Here is a 17,248-nt window from a genome sequence, read left to right as displayed (position 1 = left end):
AAAATGTCTACTATAAAACGGCACCAAAAAGATTCAGTTTGCTGTTATAGTCCTCAATACAAGTACCCTACCAGAGTAGCTTGTTGGTGCCCCCACCAGCAGCACAGATGTTCTGGAAACAACCCCACCCAGTGGGACACTGGATTTTAGGAGTTGTCTGAAGACAAGGACACTTGAGATGCCAAGAAGCCTGGGCCAATAATAACAAGTGAGAGGATGTGTTGGCTCCCTTATATCTATCAACCACTAATGGTGTGTGGCTCATCTCCTGCTCCTACGCGTTTCAGGAAACGTAGCCATAAAATATTAATGTAAATGAATAATAAGTGAGAATCCCTGCATGCTGACAGTGAACCAACAACCTATTAAAGGCAATTCAAATGTGACATAATTGAAGATAATGGTACGTGAAAGGGAGACTGTGAAGCACGCTGCAGTTTTTGTCCGGCTGCCTCTCAGCATGTTTGCCGTGTTGCGGCTGCATCTCCCGCCCGTCTCCATTATAGTGAACGGGGCCAGGCCAGACCTCCGGCAGCACACGTGTGCAGGCATTAGTATGGATCCGGCCTGTCAGACAAGGCTAACGCTAACAAAGCTAGAACCAGCCCTGTACCTCCCATGGATCCAAGGATCTCCCCATTCATTGCTCCAGTTACTCTCCTATATTTATTTCAAGCTGACAGCTCAGGGTATGTGTCCTGCCTAATGCAGTTGGTGCCAGTTGCAGGATGGAACTGAGCATGTGCGTCCACCTCAGTGAAGTGGACAGGGAAATTTAAACAAAGAGCAAACAGCAGGTGGCGCTATACAGATAATTTTTTTAAATAGTTCAATGGCTATACTAAATGTTTAATTACCTGCAATTACAAAAGTATTCAGATCCAGGTGCTGGTTTGCAAAATGTAGATTATTTGTTTTGTGGGACAACCCCTTTAAGCATAGACCAGTGCTAGTTCAGGTGTCCCACAGTGGTGCATTGTTGAAGAAGTAATTTACATGAAGGACCATACAGTAGGTCAGGTTAGGAGTATGTAAGTAACCAAATAAACCTCACGTTGGTGCTTTTACTCTTAGTATTGCTTACATCTGAAGTAGTCTATAAATCTGACATTGAATTTCTGCCTTATCAGCGCCCTTCTTTGATGGTTTATACTGCAGCTCTACTTGCACTGATTGGCTGCTGTCTATGTGCACAAGCCCACCAAAATCCATCAGGAAGCTGGAGCATGGAGCACTGCTTTTCAAATATTCTAAATTGTCTATTAACCTACAAGCAACCAAACTGCTAGATAGTTGTCACACATATGAGGAAATAGTAATTGTGGCCCCAGTAGCCGCTATTCTATAAATTTGGCTTGATTCTCCGTCACAGTCAGCTATAACAACTTCTCATAAGACATGGAGCCCTCCTGCCCTGAGATGGAGAGGGAGCTTGGAGGAACCAGCAGCAAGAGGGTCTGGCTTTTATTTTGTTTTGGGAACCCCCTACACTATGGGCACCCATGCCATGAAACATAATTATCCTTCAAGGAAACATGCTGAAATAGGCCAACCTTGGTTTAACTCATGCCAAAAGTATTAAAGGAGGCAAAAAACAATAGAGATTTGCTAAACGTGACTGCATTCTTCAAGAAATGGCACCAATGTTTTTGATAGGCTGTGTTGGCCCCATTGAAGTATATTGGGCTGAGCTGTAAAACCAGACTAAGCCCATTGATCAGAGTGGCGCTGTTTCTGAAAGAAGGCGGCACAACCCCTTTAATTTTATGGACGACTTTCATTTTTATGGTTTACACCATTTCATTCTCGTTAATCACATGTACATGGAGGCTTCAGAGTTTAGTCGTTAGAGACAATGGTATGGAGGTCTATGAGCACATGAAATGTGGGCTTTGGATGGAACAGGAGATATTTTATGGTCATGATGGACACATAAGACAATTAAAATGGTAATAAAACAAATGGAGACAGAGGAATGGAAGCCTTTCTCATGCATCTACAAGACACAACAGAATGGCCGCCCAAACAATGGCCGTTAACTACAGGAATCACATCACAATGGCATTCCTGCCCTTACCTTTGAAGAAAGGGATGTAATGATGTCTGAATGTAGATGTGGGGCTTGTATGTTGGGACAGGGAGATGCAGCTACTGGTACCGAAAGGATCAGTACCAGCTGATAAGGCAACAAAAAAGGAAATTAATAGAATGGTTTAGTTCCATGGTGGAACTCATGCGGTATAGATAGCAAAGATACATTGCAAAGCATTGAAAATAATAGAAGCAAATGTTTTGCAGTTTGCTTGTTGCACGAGTTCATGCGGAGATATCTGCTCTGCTAAACATCCAATGCCTTCAATGGAACTGAACGCTGGTTTGCATCTTCAAAGATTGAGCCATGTACGTATGGAAAAACTCAAAGCCACCATTGAAACATTAGTCACAATTTTGTAACCTAACCTTGAATATCATTGGTGAATGCAGCCTACAAGGGCCATATAAATTGTAAAAAACCTATGCTAGACATGGCCTTGGGGCAACCAACCGTCTTGAGGATTTAGGCCTCCAAAACACCAGGATGGTGACAGGTTCCTAATGATGTCCTGCTATAGTCTTTCTAATGCCTAAAAATAACTTTGAACACTGTATTCAGATGACTTGACTCCCTTGATTGAAGTTGAAGTTGCTTAGTATGAAATCCCCGCAGCGTACAGATTGATCAGAGGCCAGTTGACATTCCATCATTGCACATGCACCATGGTGGATGATGGAACAATGTTGAAATATAATTCAAAATGTTCCATCAAATCATCCAAGATGGTCCACTGGATGGACTACCTGGTCCCCAATGGTTTAGTTCCCCACAGTCTGGTTGCAAAGTCGGACTGTCCCATCAGATAATCGTTTGGCTGTCTTTGGGGTCAATCACTTGCTACTAGGGTCTAGTTCTGTGATTGAAAATCAAATTTACAGTTATTAATGATGTGGAGTTTGGGTCTTGAGATTCATTTCCTCTGGTGGACCCCATAAATCCCAGTCTGACACTGGTTGGTTGGTAAAAATTTAAATAATGGCCAAAAATAGCCTTGAGTTATGTGGTTATTAGTCAATATATTTTAGCATTTTCTGTCCAGTTCCTAGTGTGAAATGGTTTCATTTATTGACATTTGTGTTCATTGGTCTAGTCCAGGGATTTGCAACCTCCGGCACTCCAGCTGTTCAGAAACTACAACTCCCAACTAGAACAGCTGATTAAGTGTGCATGCTGTGAACTGTAGTTCCACAGCAGCTGGAGTGCCAAAGGTTGCTGATCCCTGGTCTAGTCACTCTAGTGCCTCAGTCCTTGTTGGTGTTCAATTGTTTAGTCCCTTATGTCCAATATATCTACCCTGGTAGCTCCACTAATGTTCACATTAGACTTTGTGTTCCACCACATCAAGACACCAGTGAAAAGAGCTGCAATCATCTTCTCTGGAACCAGAGAGGGTAGTGTGCACACTCATATCAACCACATTATGAGGTGGCATTTTGTCTATGCCTTGCCCGAGCCTTGAGGATATCTATGTAATCAGCCGACCAAGATAATAAGCCACAATGTCCATGGTTGGTTTCCTTACAGTACAGCTGCAGAGATAGCACTGGCATTACATGTAGTCCATGGTTCTTAAGATCACATCATGGTGAATTAAGAAAGTTGAAAAGATTGATGAGATTATACATTGCAATGAGGAAATGTAGCTCCAGAATGAGAAGAACATGGCTGCTTTCTTCCTAAAACTGCCTCACATCTGTCCATAGGTTGTATGTGGTATTGGAGCTCAGACCCATTCGCTTCACTTTCTTCTACTTCTGGAAAATCACTTTAAATTGAAAGATGCTGTTTTGATTGTATTTTGATTGTGAATTGTGGCCATTCACATACCTAAAGTCTATATAGAGAGCTCAAAGCTCTAAGTCTCTGCTCAGAGATTTCTGCTACAAGAAATCTCACAATATTCTAAGTTTAAAATCAGTGGAGGCTTGTGCAGAATTGTGTTACATTTTCAATAAAATAAATCTCTGAGAAGTGTCAAAGGGGAAAAGCACCTTCAAGAACCCTTTCATTTTGAAATCAGTTGGTTGTCCCAGATCTATTTAGAAGTTCACTGTGACTGGATCAAAGAACTCCTACAAATGAGGTTTAACTACAGCTTGGAAGTTTGCAGTTCTTGGCACCCATGACTTATGACTTTGATTCCATACTAAAGGTGCAAATCGTGACAACTATCAAAGTACCACAAGTATACATCAGGGGGCAGACTTCCATCGTCTTACAGTTACACAAAGGGTTACACAATGCATGAAGGTCTCACAATTAAGAGGGTGAGTCAAAAATTATCTGCACTGGCTGTAGAAAACATCATTTTTGACATATTCTCCTTAGTTACTGCTGTGCAGTTTTGAACATGATGTATCAGTTCATTTGTGACTGTGTGATGCCAGATACAATGGCTGCCCCACTTGTGATTTGCATGAAAGAAGTGCAGCTGTGTAGGGATTAGTTTTTTGTGGTCTGAGGGTATGTCTAGTGACTATATTTGTCGAAGACTTTGTGCACAGTACGGGCAGGGTACTGACTGTCCATAAAGAGACCAGCCCTTTATGAAGACTCACTGGAAGTGCTCCATGGGAAAACAGTATGCAAAGAGATATCTCCCAAGGAAAGAGAACCATCTCGCTAGCGTCACCTTGTGGAAGTGGCTCCCCATGAGTCAAAATTTTAACAAGCCTTGGGATATGACAAGGGAAAATAGCCAAGGCAGATATCCATCTGTAGACAGCTGTTTGGGGGTGCTTGCCCCTCATCAGTACGGAGCAGGATTCTGGCTGGCTGTGTGTGATGCCTTGGATACAGCTTAGGCAGGGTGCTGAATATCCTTAAAGAGACCAGCCCTTTATGCAGACTTACTGGAGGCATATTGTTTTCCCATGAAGCATTGCCAATGAGTCTCCATACCATGGAGCACTATTTGTGACTCTTCAAACAGGGCAGGTCAGTTTAAGGACAGCCATCCAAGGCATAGCACTCACCCAGCCAGAATCCTGCTCTGTACTGATGAGGGCCAAGCACTGTAAAACAGCTGTCTACAGATGGATATAAGGCTTGGCCATTTTCCCTTGTCATATCCCAAGACTTGTTAAAAAGTCGCTCTTGACTCAAAGGGAACCACTTCCACATGGTGGGGCTAGCAAGATGGTTCTTTTCCCTTGGGAGATACCTCTTTGCACAGTATGCAGAAAGTGTTTTGTCGCAAAGAAGTGGGTATGAATGGACAGAGAAGTTCAAGGAAGGCGGTACAATTGCCAGCCATAAAGAAGGAGCTGAACACCTGTCCACGAGTGATGACAATATTAATTGTGCACGTGAACTGATTCTGTCGGATAGACGGTGAATTATGTGGCCCTTCGAGGACGAAGATTCACATCTGATGAAGAGGTGAAGACAGCGGTGCATTTGTGTCTCAAAGCTGAGGCTAAAATACTTTTTAATGAGAGAATACAAAAGCTTGTTGACAGATGGATAACTGTATTAAAACACAGGGAGAATATGTAAAAAAAATAATATGTTTTTGTCTTTTCTGAAAGTAGATTAAAATAAATAATACAGCCAAAGTGCGGATAATTTTTGACTCACCCCTTTTCAAAGATGTAATGAAAAGAATATTTTATATTGATGATCCATAAAATCTCTATCCACTTTGATGGAATAGGATAAAATTGTACACCAAGGGCATTATAACGCTAACCGCAGCACTGAGGATTTCAGCTCAGTAAGCCCCACATATTGACCTTATAACATGTGATATTGGGAATTTTTCAAAAGATGTTTCCTAGAAACAGCTTTTCATTAAATCTTTCCAATGAGAGGGTCCAACCTCTTTCCTTGTGGGTGGGGTTAACCTGCACTTGGCCCCTCACTCCTTTCTACAGTCACTACTACTTTAGCACTCACTTAGTGCACCCTAGAAATGGAGACTGAATGAAGGCTGGACCCTCACATACCAGGATGGTGAGGGTGTGGAGATATAATCCAGCACAAGGACAGGGATCCATTTTGGAGACCCTGTGCTATGTATATAGTATATAGTGACTGAACTATGTACTGTGAAATCTGTTTTCGTCCACTGAGTGTAGATCGCTGGTAGACCATACATTTTCCTGGAGCTGAGAATTGTCCTGTAATATATGATGTCATTCCAATGAGCCCATGTGTTTTCACACATTTTTTTGTATTGATGTGATGGTAATGGGGACAGAATGCCATGGGTGAGTCTATTTACCTGTCCGGCTGTAGTGCTGGGGTGAGTGAGATGTTGGGGTGTATCGTCCATAGCCAATGGAACCGGTGGAGCTTGGGCTGGATGCCCTGTACTGTTTGAGTGACCGGTCATCCAGATCTCCCTTAAAGAAAAAAACATGGACTACATTATATAATACACCTCAGTATAGACAATAAATTAAAGGGGTTGTCCAAGATTTTGATACTAGTGGCCTATCCTCAGGATAGGTCAACAATATTTGATCGGTGGAGGCCCGACTCTTGGCACACCTTCTGATCAGCTGTTTGAAGCCGCGGAGCACCATAGTCTATTCCTTGGCCAGTGATACCACGTTCATCGATCATATGGCCTAGTTCCAGCTCAGTCCCATTGAGGTGAATGGGACTGGGCTGCAATACCAAGCACAGCCATTATCCAATGGATGGTGCTGTGCCTGTTAAGGTGCAAGGAGGACTCAGCGCACACCAAAGTACTGCAGACCCCTCAAAAAGCTGATCGGCGGGGATCCCCACCAATCTGATGTTGATGACCTATTCTGAGAACAGGTGATCAATATCAGGATCTCTGAAAACCTCTTTAAAGCAAATCTGTCACCTATACAGGACAATACACTGAACGGACATAAGGACAATCCACACATATTTAGGCCGCTTTGACACAGTCAGCTCTTGGTCATTGTTTAATCAGGTTTTTCCATCTGTGATTGTGAGCCAAAACCAGGTATGGGTCAAAAACACATATACCTTATCTCTGTAGGCTTCACTCCTGGATTTGACTCACTGATAGAAATCACTTACCAAACAATGGGCCGTACACTGAGAGCAAGGTACCGCCATACACTGAATCTACATGTACCCTCCGATATGAAACCATCAATTAAAGTGTGAGCATCCCAATTGATAACTCTCTGAGATATGAATATTCATGAGAGAACATCCTATGTACTGAGCGTGACATCTTTGCCCTTAAGTCACCAAATAACTGAATGTCTGATCATGTCCATAATGAATATGTGAGATAGTTGTGGTAACGCTTGATTTCTGTTACTTTAGATAAATTATTTTAATATACCTATGTTAGGGAAATTTGACTTAGTACTTAGTACTAGAAAGCAGTGATTGTCCAAAGCAGACAACTCCTTCAAGAGAACTGTCGTAGGGACGTGTTTCCTTTAAATCTAATTGTGCCCATTAAATGGCCCTCAAAGACAACATTGATGTCCCATTTAGGAGCCCCAAAAGAAATGCTGGTCTTTCAGTATCAGTATTTGTGACAAAGCCTTAAAGGCTATGTACACCATTTTGTTATGATTGCATTTTCCAAATTTTGGGTTAAAAATATTTTTTTCAATTGATCTTTATTAAAAATATTAAGCCGTTCTGTCACAAAGGGTTAACCATTTGTCTTACTGTGTGAATCGTACTCTCACTTTCACTTTGTGGCGGTCATCTAATAACCCTTATCTCTAAATTACTAAAAGGTCACAAAACCTTATTTAAAGCCTGCATTACACTGCCCGATTTTTCAGCAGATAGTCACTAACGAGCGTTCACATGAACACTCATTAGCGATCACCTGGCAGTGTAATACTGCTGCCGACTGCCTGATGAATGAGCATGATCGAGCAATCCAAATCTTTTGACATGTTAAAAGATTATCATTTGCACGTGCAGTTTGTGCTGTCTAACAGCAATCTGCCGCCGGCAAAGCACTATACAGCATGGGGATTAGCGATGGCATAGCGATTGCTCCTCCCCATGCTGCGGAGGAGATCAGTGTATATAATAGCAGTAGTCTCCTCCGCAATTGCCAGAGGGAACGCTTCCTTCCCGAAAATCGTCTGCCACATCGGGCTGTGTTATACAGCCTTAAGCTGAGCTGCCTGACAGAACAGAGTAAAAACACAGACCCTGCTACTAGAGATTCTCAAGGCTGTACAGAGAAAGAGGTTCAACATTTTTAATAAAGACCAATTGAAGAAATTGGAACTTTAGGAAATGTTTTAGGTTCTGTCTTATGTATGACTTATCTTAAGGCACTGTATGACCACCTTGGAGTCACTTCTTCTTCAGGGGGGTTTCCCACAATCAACATGCATCCCTTATTCACAGGATAAGTGATAACTGTTAGATCTCTGGGGGGTCCCACTACTAGGACCCCCCCCCCCCAACCACTAGCATGGAAGTCCTAAGTCTCCTTTTTCTTTCACGCCATCATTTCCACATTGAGAAGGCGTTTGTATGGAGTGGAGGTCAATGTTCTGCTTCATACAGCTGTTTTCCCCTTTGTAGTAGTGATCCATAGGGGTCCCAACATAGGGGGTCCCAACAACGTTGAATTTATAGAATATACAGATTGTGGGAAACTGTTCTGAATATCGATTAATTACTTAAATATCTCCCACTCATCCAGGAAGCAAAACAGGGCTATTAGAGTACGTCCACACGGTCAGGTGTGGATTAAAAAAAAGGGGAGAAGTCCTATCTGTCCTTAATATTTTCTCTCCTTTATGATGCACTCTGCAGAAACCTGACCGTTTGGCCGCACCCTTAAAATGGCCTTCAGCAGAGGCAACGGCGCCCGCAGCAATGTAAATTTCTATCACTGTCTGTTCCCTCATCCTTAGATAGAGATACATCTACCTACATTTTTATGTCTCTGCAGATTATTTTTGCACAAAAAAATTCACTGATAAAACTAAGATTTCGACAGACCAGCAATGAGATGTATGGAAATAATGAAAAAAAAAACACAAAAATACCAAAAATGATATTCTTCAAATAAAAGGTGCAGACATGGCCAATTACCTCTGTAGGTGTTGGGGAGAGCAACTGAGGTGACTGCAAACGGCAACACAAAATAGGAAATTAGTGAGAGGATTCAATGCAAGTGACGCTAATGGAAATAAGAGGGGTTAGCATGTTAGCATCCAGGTACTGTGAAGCATTTACAGGCAGCCAACGCTCTGTGCACAGACACTGTATCATATCATAACCAAGTCCAATAAAGTCCTACGTAGGAAGATGAGAGGGAACGGGGAGATGAATCTTCTATATCTGCTATGATTGTATTGCTCTGCCCACTCCTTATGATTAATGGTAATTACTGGAAGCAGATGACAACGGGATCATAGCTGGTGTCATCAGTGGACTTCAGTGGACTACTTAAAGGGAACCTGTCTTGTTGAAGATGGTGTCTGAGCTGAAGGCATTTTATAGAGCAGGAGGAGCTGAGCAGATTGATAAATAGTTTAGTGGGCAGAGATTCAGTATAAACTGTATTTTATTCATATCAATTCCTGCTCATTCTGGGCTTTGAAATCCAGGAGGTGGTCCTATCAGTGACTGACAGCCTTCCATCTATGACTGTGTATATAAAAATTGCTGTCAATCACTGATAGGACCGCCTCCTGGACTTTAAATTCCTGCTTATTCTGGGCTTTGAAGTCCAGGAGGCGGTCCAAACAGTGATTGACAGCCCTCCCTCTATGACTGTGTATACAGAGATAGCTGTCAATCACTGATAGGACCGCCTCCTTGACTTTAAATTCCTGCTCATTCTGGGCTTTGAAGTCCAGGAGGCGGTCCTATCAGTGATTGACAGCTATCTTTGTATACACAGTCATAGAGGGAAGGCTGTCAGTCACTGATAGGACCGCCTCCTGGACTTCAAAGCCCAGAATGAGCAGGAATTTATATGAATGAAAAACAAATGATACAGAATCTTTTCACCTAAAACTATATACAGTTGCAATAAAAAGTATGTGAACCCTTTGGAATTATATGAAATTCTGCACAAATTGGTCATAAAATGTGATCTGATCTTCATCTAAGTCACAACAATAGACAATCACAGTCTGCTTAAACTAATAACACACAAAGAATTAAATGTTACCATGTTTTTATTGAACACACCATGTAAACATTCACAGTGCAGGTGGAAATAGTATGTGAACCCTTGGATTTATTAACTGGTTGAACCTCCTTTGGCAGCAATAACTTCAACCAAACGTTTCCTGTAGTTGCAGATCAGATGTGCACAACGGTCAGGAGTAATTCTTGACCATTCCTCTTTACAGAACTGTTTCAGTTCAGCAATATTCTTGGGATGTCTGGTGTGAATCGCGTTCTTGAGGTCATGCCACAGCATCTCAATCGGGTTGAGGTCAGGACTCTGACTGAGCCTCTCCAGAAGGAGTATTTTCTTCTGTTTAAGCCATTCTTTTGTTGATTTACTTCTATGTTTTGGGTCGTTGTCCTGTTGCTACACTTATCTTCTGTTGAGCTTCAGCTGGTGGACAGATGGCCTTAAGTTCTCCTGCAAAATGTCTTGATAAACTTGGAAATTCATTTTTCCTTAGATGATAGCAATCCGTCCAGGCCCTGACGCAGCAAAGCAGCCCCAAACCATGATGTCCCCACCACCATACTTTACAGTTGGGATGAGGTTTTGATGTTGGTGTGCTGTGCCTCTTTTCTCCACACATAGTGTTGTGTGTTTCTTCCAAACAACTCAACTTTGGTTTCATCTGTCCACAGAATATTTTGCCAGTACTGCTGTGGAACATCCAGGTGCTCTTGTGCAAACTGTAAACGTGCAGCAATGTTTTTTTGGACAGCAGTGGCTTCCTCTGTGGTATCTTCCCATGAAATCCATTCTTGTTTAGTGTTTTACGTATCGTAGATTCGCTAACAGGGATGTTAGCATATACCAGAGACTTTTGTAAGTCTTTAGCTGACACTCTAGGATTCTTCTTCACCTCATTGAGCAGTCTGCGCTGTGCTCTTGCAGTCATCTTTACAGGACGGCCACTCTTAGGGAGAGTAGCAGCAGTGCTGAACTTTCTCCATTTTTTAGACAATTTGTCTTCCAGTGGACTGATGAACAACCAGGCTTTTGGAGATACTTTTATAACCCTTTCCAGCTTTATGCAAGTCAACAATTCTTAATCGTAGGTCTTCTGAGAGCTCTTTTGTGCGAGGCATCATTCACATCAGGCAATGCTCCTTGTAAAAAGCAAACCCAGAACTGTTTTTTTTTTATAGGGCAGGGCAGCTGTAACCAACACCTCCAATCTCATCTCATTGATTAGACTTCAGTTGGCTGACACCTCACTCCAATTAGCTCTTGGAGATGTGATTAGTCTAGGGGTTCACATACTTTTTCCACCTGCACTGTGAATGTTTACATGGCTGTGTTCAATAAAAACATCATAACATTTAATTCATTTTGTTTTATTAGTTTACGCAGACTGTGATTGTCTATTGTTGTGACTTAGATGAAGATCAGATCACATTTTATGACCAATTAGTGCAGAAATCCAAATCATTCCAAAGGGTTCACATACTTTTTCTTGCAACTGTATGTTAATCTGCTCAGCTTTTCCTGCTCTATAGCATGCTGCATGTAGCTTACACTGCATTTTAATGGTGACAGGCTCCCTTTAAGGTGGGAGAATGAGTCATCTCTTCCTGTAGCAACTTAAAGGGGTTGCCCGGAATCAGAAAATAGCGTCTCCCCTGTTTTTCTAGAAATGGCGCCACTCTTTTCCTTGGGCAGTATGTGGTATTGCAGCTCAGTGTAAAAGTTCCTGGTAAGGCTCCACAACCTTCAGTACAACATGTAAATCTGCATGAATTTGAGGACATGCTGAAGACTTTCAAATGCACAGCATGCCCATTATTTTACAAAATCAACATCTAACATATGGGGCTGTTTGCAGTGGATTTGTTGGTGGAAAAAAACTGCATGTCTAAATGTAAAAATGGGCTGTTGGATTCTTTTCTGCAAACAGTGCCTGGTATTGAAGCTCACCTCCCAGCTGTACCTCAACTACCCAGCTGTAATACCAGACACAGCCAATGAAAAAAAGATGCGCTGTTTCTGAAAAAAGACTATTTTATTTTATCCCGGACAACCGCTTTGTAGAGGACTCATTATCCCGCCAGACATGTGGATTTTAGTAAATACTTACATTCCTCACAAAACAACAATGCCACAGCATCTGTGTGTAGAACTGTGCTTTGTGCTGTTCCTGTTATTTCTCCTGGAAATCTAACTAAATAAATATGCAATATAGAGTCACCAATTCATTTATCAATAGGGGTACTGGTAAGACAGTCTTAAAGGCTATGTACACATTTGGGAGCAATTTATTTTTATTATTGCATTGTACTCATTTTGATCTGAAAATCATTTTTTCAATTGGTGTTTATAAAAAAAATTTAATCCCTGTTTCTGTGGAGCCTTGAGATTCTCTAGTATCAAGATCTGAATTTTCACTCTGTTCCGTCAGGCCCCTTATATCTGAACTCTGGCCTTATAAACACTCATTATAGCTCAGTTCTTATCTTATTGCTAAGAATTTGGCTCAAATAAGTGTTTATGATGTTTTAGTAATTTAGAGATAAGGGTTATCAGATGACTGGCACAAATTGAAAGTAGGATTCACACAGCTAGACAAACAATTAACCCTTTGTGACAGAACGGCTCAATATTTTTAATAAAGACCAATTGAAAAAATGATTTTTTATTCCAAAATGAGTCAAATGCAATCTTAAAAAAAAATGGTGTACATAGCCTTTAAAGCCCCCCCCCCCCCCTCCCAGACATTAAATTATTATCAGCCAAACCAACCAATTTTGGAGGGGCTGGCCAACTATCTGAAGTGTATGGGGGCCTCCAGAGTCTACCCCAATAGACCAGTGTTTCCCAACCAGTGTGCCTCCAGCTGTTGCAAAACTACAACTCCCAGCATGCCTGGACAGCCTTTGGCTGTGCGGGCATGCTGGGAGTTGTAGTTTTGCAACAGCTGGAGGCCCACTGGTTGGGAAACACTGCAATAGACAATGTCACATGGAAAAAGTATTGGGTATTCTGAACTTTAGTCATTAGTTTGGGAAGTCTGGCAGTGGCTTTTCATCTCTTGCCATTGAAAACACAAGCATGCTCAGCCGAACCGAGCATGCATCTGTATGATTGGGTTGGGCGGAAGTGTTTGGCTGACAGTTACTGAGCGCATAGGGGCGCTATTCGAGTACGTAGGGACAACTCTATTGACAATAGGAATACAATGACCCAGTAGTCATTTTATTGACACATTTCCAGGAGGAATAACAGAAGAACAGCACAATGCAGAGCTCTAATAAAAGATGCTCAGGCATTGCTATTTCATGGGGAATATAAGTATGTACTAAAACAGACATATCAGGAGAGGTGACAGTCCGTCTTTAAATGTAATAAACATAGGACTTTATGGCATCAAAGGTTGCACTAACGCGTGACAGAAAATGCTGATTTTTACAAAGTTGTGGATTTTTTTGTGTGAATTATGGTACAGATTTTGTTTTGGATTTGCTATATGAAAATCTCTCCATTCAATGTAATGGTAAAATGATTCTGCAGTGGAAAAATACAGGGTGGGCCATTTATATGGATACACCTTCAAAAAATGGGAATGGTTGGTGATATTAACTTCCTGTTTGTGGCACATTAGTATATGTGAGGGGGGAAACTTTTAAAGATGGGTGGTGACCATGGCGGCCATTTTGAAGTCGGCCATTTTGAATCCAACTTTTGCTTTTTCAATAGGAAGAGGGTCATGTGACACATTAAACTAATTGGCAATTTCACAAGAAAAACAATAGTGTGCTTGGTTTTAACGTAACTATATTCTTTCATGAGTTATTTACAAGTTTCTGACCACTTATAAAATGTGTTCAATGTGCTGCCCATTGTGTTGGATTGTCAATGCAACCCTCTTCTCCCACTCTTCACACACTGATAGCAACACCGCAGGAGAAATGCTAGCACAGGCTTCCAGTATCCGTAGTTTCAGGTGCTGCACATCTGGTATCTTCACAGCATATACTGTGCAGCACCTGAAACTACGGATACTGGAAGCCTGTGCTAGCATTTCTCCTGCGGTGTTGCTATCAGTGTGTGAAGAGTGGGAGAAGAGGGTTGCATTGACAATCCAACACAATGGGCACATTGAACACATTTTATAAGTGGTCAGAAACTTGTAAATAACTCATGAAAGAATAAAGTTACGTTAAAACCAAGCACACCGTTGTTTTTCTTGTGAAATTGCCAATAAGTTTGATGTGTCACATGACCCTCTTCATATAAAAAAAAACAAAAGTTGGATTCAAAATGGCCGACTTCAAAATGGCCGCCATGGTCACCACCCATTTTGAAAAGTTTCTCCCCTCACATATACTAATGTGCCACAAACAGGAAGTTCATATCACCAACCATTCCCATTTTATTAAGGTGTATCCATATAAATGGCCCACCCTGTACATGAATAAAATTTGCTCAGATTTTTCCTCAGCGTTGAAAATCAGTTTCCCATTGAATTGAATGGAGAGATTCTCAGACAGAAAATCCGCGACACAACATGATTTATATGCTGCAGAATACAAAGCAGGGATAGACAATTTTCAGCCACATAGGATAACATGGGGGAAGTCTTGATGTTGCGAATTTTCTTGTTGCAACACAGTAACAATATCGTGCGATGCCCTAATTTTTATATACACTAATAAAAGGAAATTAATAAAATGTCATAAATGTCGGGGGAAGCGTTATTTTATCTAAGCATTTTATTTTATTTATTTTTTGTCATTTTTAGTTTTTGTAACAATAGGGGTTTCTGGAGTGGATGGAAAAGAAAGTGTGAAAAATAATACTTAGCGGGCAGCCCGATTTGCTCCGTAAATAATACTTTAGACTCCTGTGGTTGGTGGTCGATTTCTGCAGGAAGAGCTGAGCCGTTCATTCTTACGTTATTACATTTGGCCACCGACTATCCGTTTCTTGCACTACGCCGGGCTTGTGGTTTGACTCTGTTTTTTCCCAAAAAATATTTATACAGCGTAAAACACACAACGGCCCTGTAAATGCTGCTGACTACAGGTCTTCCTGGCATGAGCCCCCGGAAGACATAAATCACAGCTGTCACTGCCGCGCATATTGATTCCAGAAGTCATAACTCATCTGGCGGAACAATGTTACCACAATGTATGGGAATATTACACGTGTGCGCATCCTCCACGCATCTGACATGAAACCTCACTCTATTAAAATAGCTGGAAAGGCAACCATCTGACTTCGTGTCTAGGTGACCACCATTTGAATACATGTACTGTACATACCTTCCAATCTCTGGAGGGCAATTTAAAGGGGTTGTCCACCCTTTTACAAGTAATGGCCTATTGTCAGGATAGGCCATCACTTTCTGATCAGCGGGGATCTGACACCCCGCACCCCACCGATCAGCTGTTCTGCAGTAGCCATTGAAGTGATAAGGAGCAGCGCTGCGGTAACCACATCCCAATGGATGGAGCTGACCAGTTCTGATGCAAGAACTACTACAGGACAGCTCATTGGTGTAGGTTTTGGATCCTCACCAATTAGAAAGTGATGGCCTATCCCGAGGATAGGCCATCACCCGTAAAGAGTTGGACAACCCATTTAAGACTCAACCCATTCACTTGGGAACACTGGAAACAACATTTATGCAATGCAAATTTGCATATGCTCCACCCACTTTGGACACACTTCAAAGGACAATCCCATGCAGAACAGGATTGATTGGGAGGTATGCATGTAGGTGCATTTACTGAAACGGTCACTAGTTCTAGTTAGGCACAGTAACCTGTCGCTCTAGTACATAGAATAAGCATAAAAGAGTGCATGAAAGATCACAAAGCGTCAGCATGTACTACATGAAACTACAAGAAAAATGTAAAGTTATATACTCTCTGTCTATTGAGTGGTAGGCTTCAGGAAGACATGGCAGCACAGCTCACGTGTAATATGCATAGACAGCACGAAAATATTGTAACCTCCTTGAACGTAATAAAAAAAAATCTAAACTTTTTAAGCAACATATATTTTTAGTGATCCTGTTGATATTATTGGGGGAAAGCATCACATAAATTTATTAAATGAGGAAACTACTCTGTCTGATTGGTCTTTTGGAAGACAGAGGCGGGCCTAAAGAGGGCCAGCCCACGAGGGGAAAGGATAAGAAGGTACTTCTACATGTTGCTTTCATGTATACACTGAGCAGATGGCAGATCTCCCTTCCCTGGTCTGCGCTGCTTCAACTCTGCATTCTCCAGCTCTGCTGAGTGAGGGAGCGTCTGCCAAGCGCAGGGACAGGGAGAAGTGCACACAGCCCAGGCACTGTTATCAGCTGCTGGGGAGGACCTGGCTTTAATCATTTACTTACAGTCCCTGGCTGTCAGTAATCTGACCCTGCACGCTGCGTGCTTCTGCGTCCTCCGTCCTTCAACACATAGACAGACCTGCCTAGCAACCTGATTTTAAGCAGAGGTAGGCAGCACAGGGAACAAAACTGTGGAATTAAGGGGTAATTGAATACACAGTGAAAAGTTGAAATAGGGCCACCAGGTGATATTAATCACCACAATCCAATACTCAAAAAAATAATAATATGACAGTTATACTGTACTTTAACTCTTTCTAGGGGGGAATGGGAAAAAAACAGGACTCCCACCCACTGACCTTTTACATTTAACATTTTCTTTCATTAAGTTTTCAGCATAAGTAATAAGATAATTTTACTCTCTTGGTCAGTACAGTGATAGCAAATATATATGTTTGTTTTTTTGTTTTGTTTTTTGTATTTTACTACTTTTGCACAATAAAAGCTCATTTTCTAAAAAAAAATGCTTTTGCATCATCACATCCGGAACCCATAACTTTTTTTATTGTAACTTTTTATTTTTTCTTCTGAATGGGCTGTGCGAGGGTTCGAATTTCGCTGGAAAACTTGTAGTGCTTATTGGTTGTATTTTGGGTTACATACGTTGTTTTGAACTCTTTTTTTTTTTTTTGGGGGGTATATAACAAAAAAAAACTATTCTGGAATTTTTTTGTTCTATGGCGTTTACTGA

General features: G+C 41.5%; 1 protein-coding gene across 9 annotated transcripts in view; it reads right to left on the bottom strand.

The window, feature by feature from the left end:
* ABLIM2 (actin binding LIM protein family member 2) overlaps positions 1 to 17,248 on the bottom strand; it is a 196,031-nt gene that overhangs the window by 52,129 nt on the left and 126,654 nt on the right. For 4 of the 9 annotated variants that reach the window (XM_044295879.1, XM_044295878.1, XM_044295880.1 and 1 more), the window contains 2 exons: positions 6,321 to 6,441; positions 2,078 to 2,176 (listed from right to left, as the gene is read on the bottom strand). In XM_044295879.1, coding sequence (XP_044151814.1) covers positions 2,078 to 2,176; positions 6,321 to 6,441 — 220 coding nt within the window. Of the gene's footprint in view, positions 1 to 2,077; positions 2,177 to 6,320; positions 6,442 to 9,127; positions 9,161 to 17,248 lie in introns of all 9 variants that reach the window. The other 5 variants (XM_044295881.1, XM_044295884.1, XM_044295889.1 and 2 more) reach the window with 3 other exon arrangements.

The sequence above is a fragment of the Bufo gargarizans genome, chromosome 1, assembly GCF_014858855.1.
Source record: "Bufo gargarizans isolate SCDJY-AF-19 chromosome 1, ASM1485885v1, whole genome shotgun sequence".
NCBI classification, from domain to species: Eukaryota; Metazoa; Chordata; class Amphibia; order Anura; family Bufonidae; genus Bufo; species Bufo gargarizans.
The sequence above is the reverse complement of the archived record's forward strand: the minus strand, read 5'-3'. Positions and strand labels throughout refer to the sequence as shown.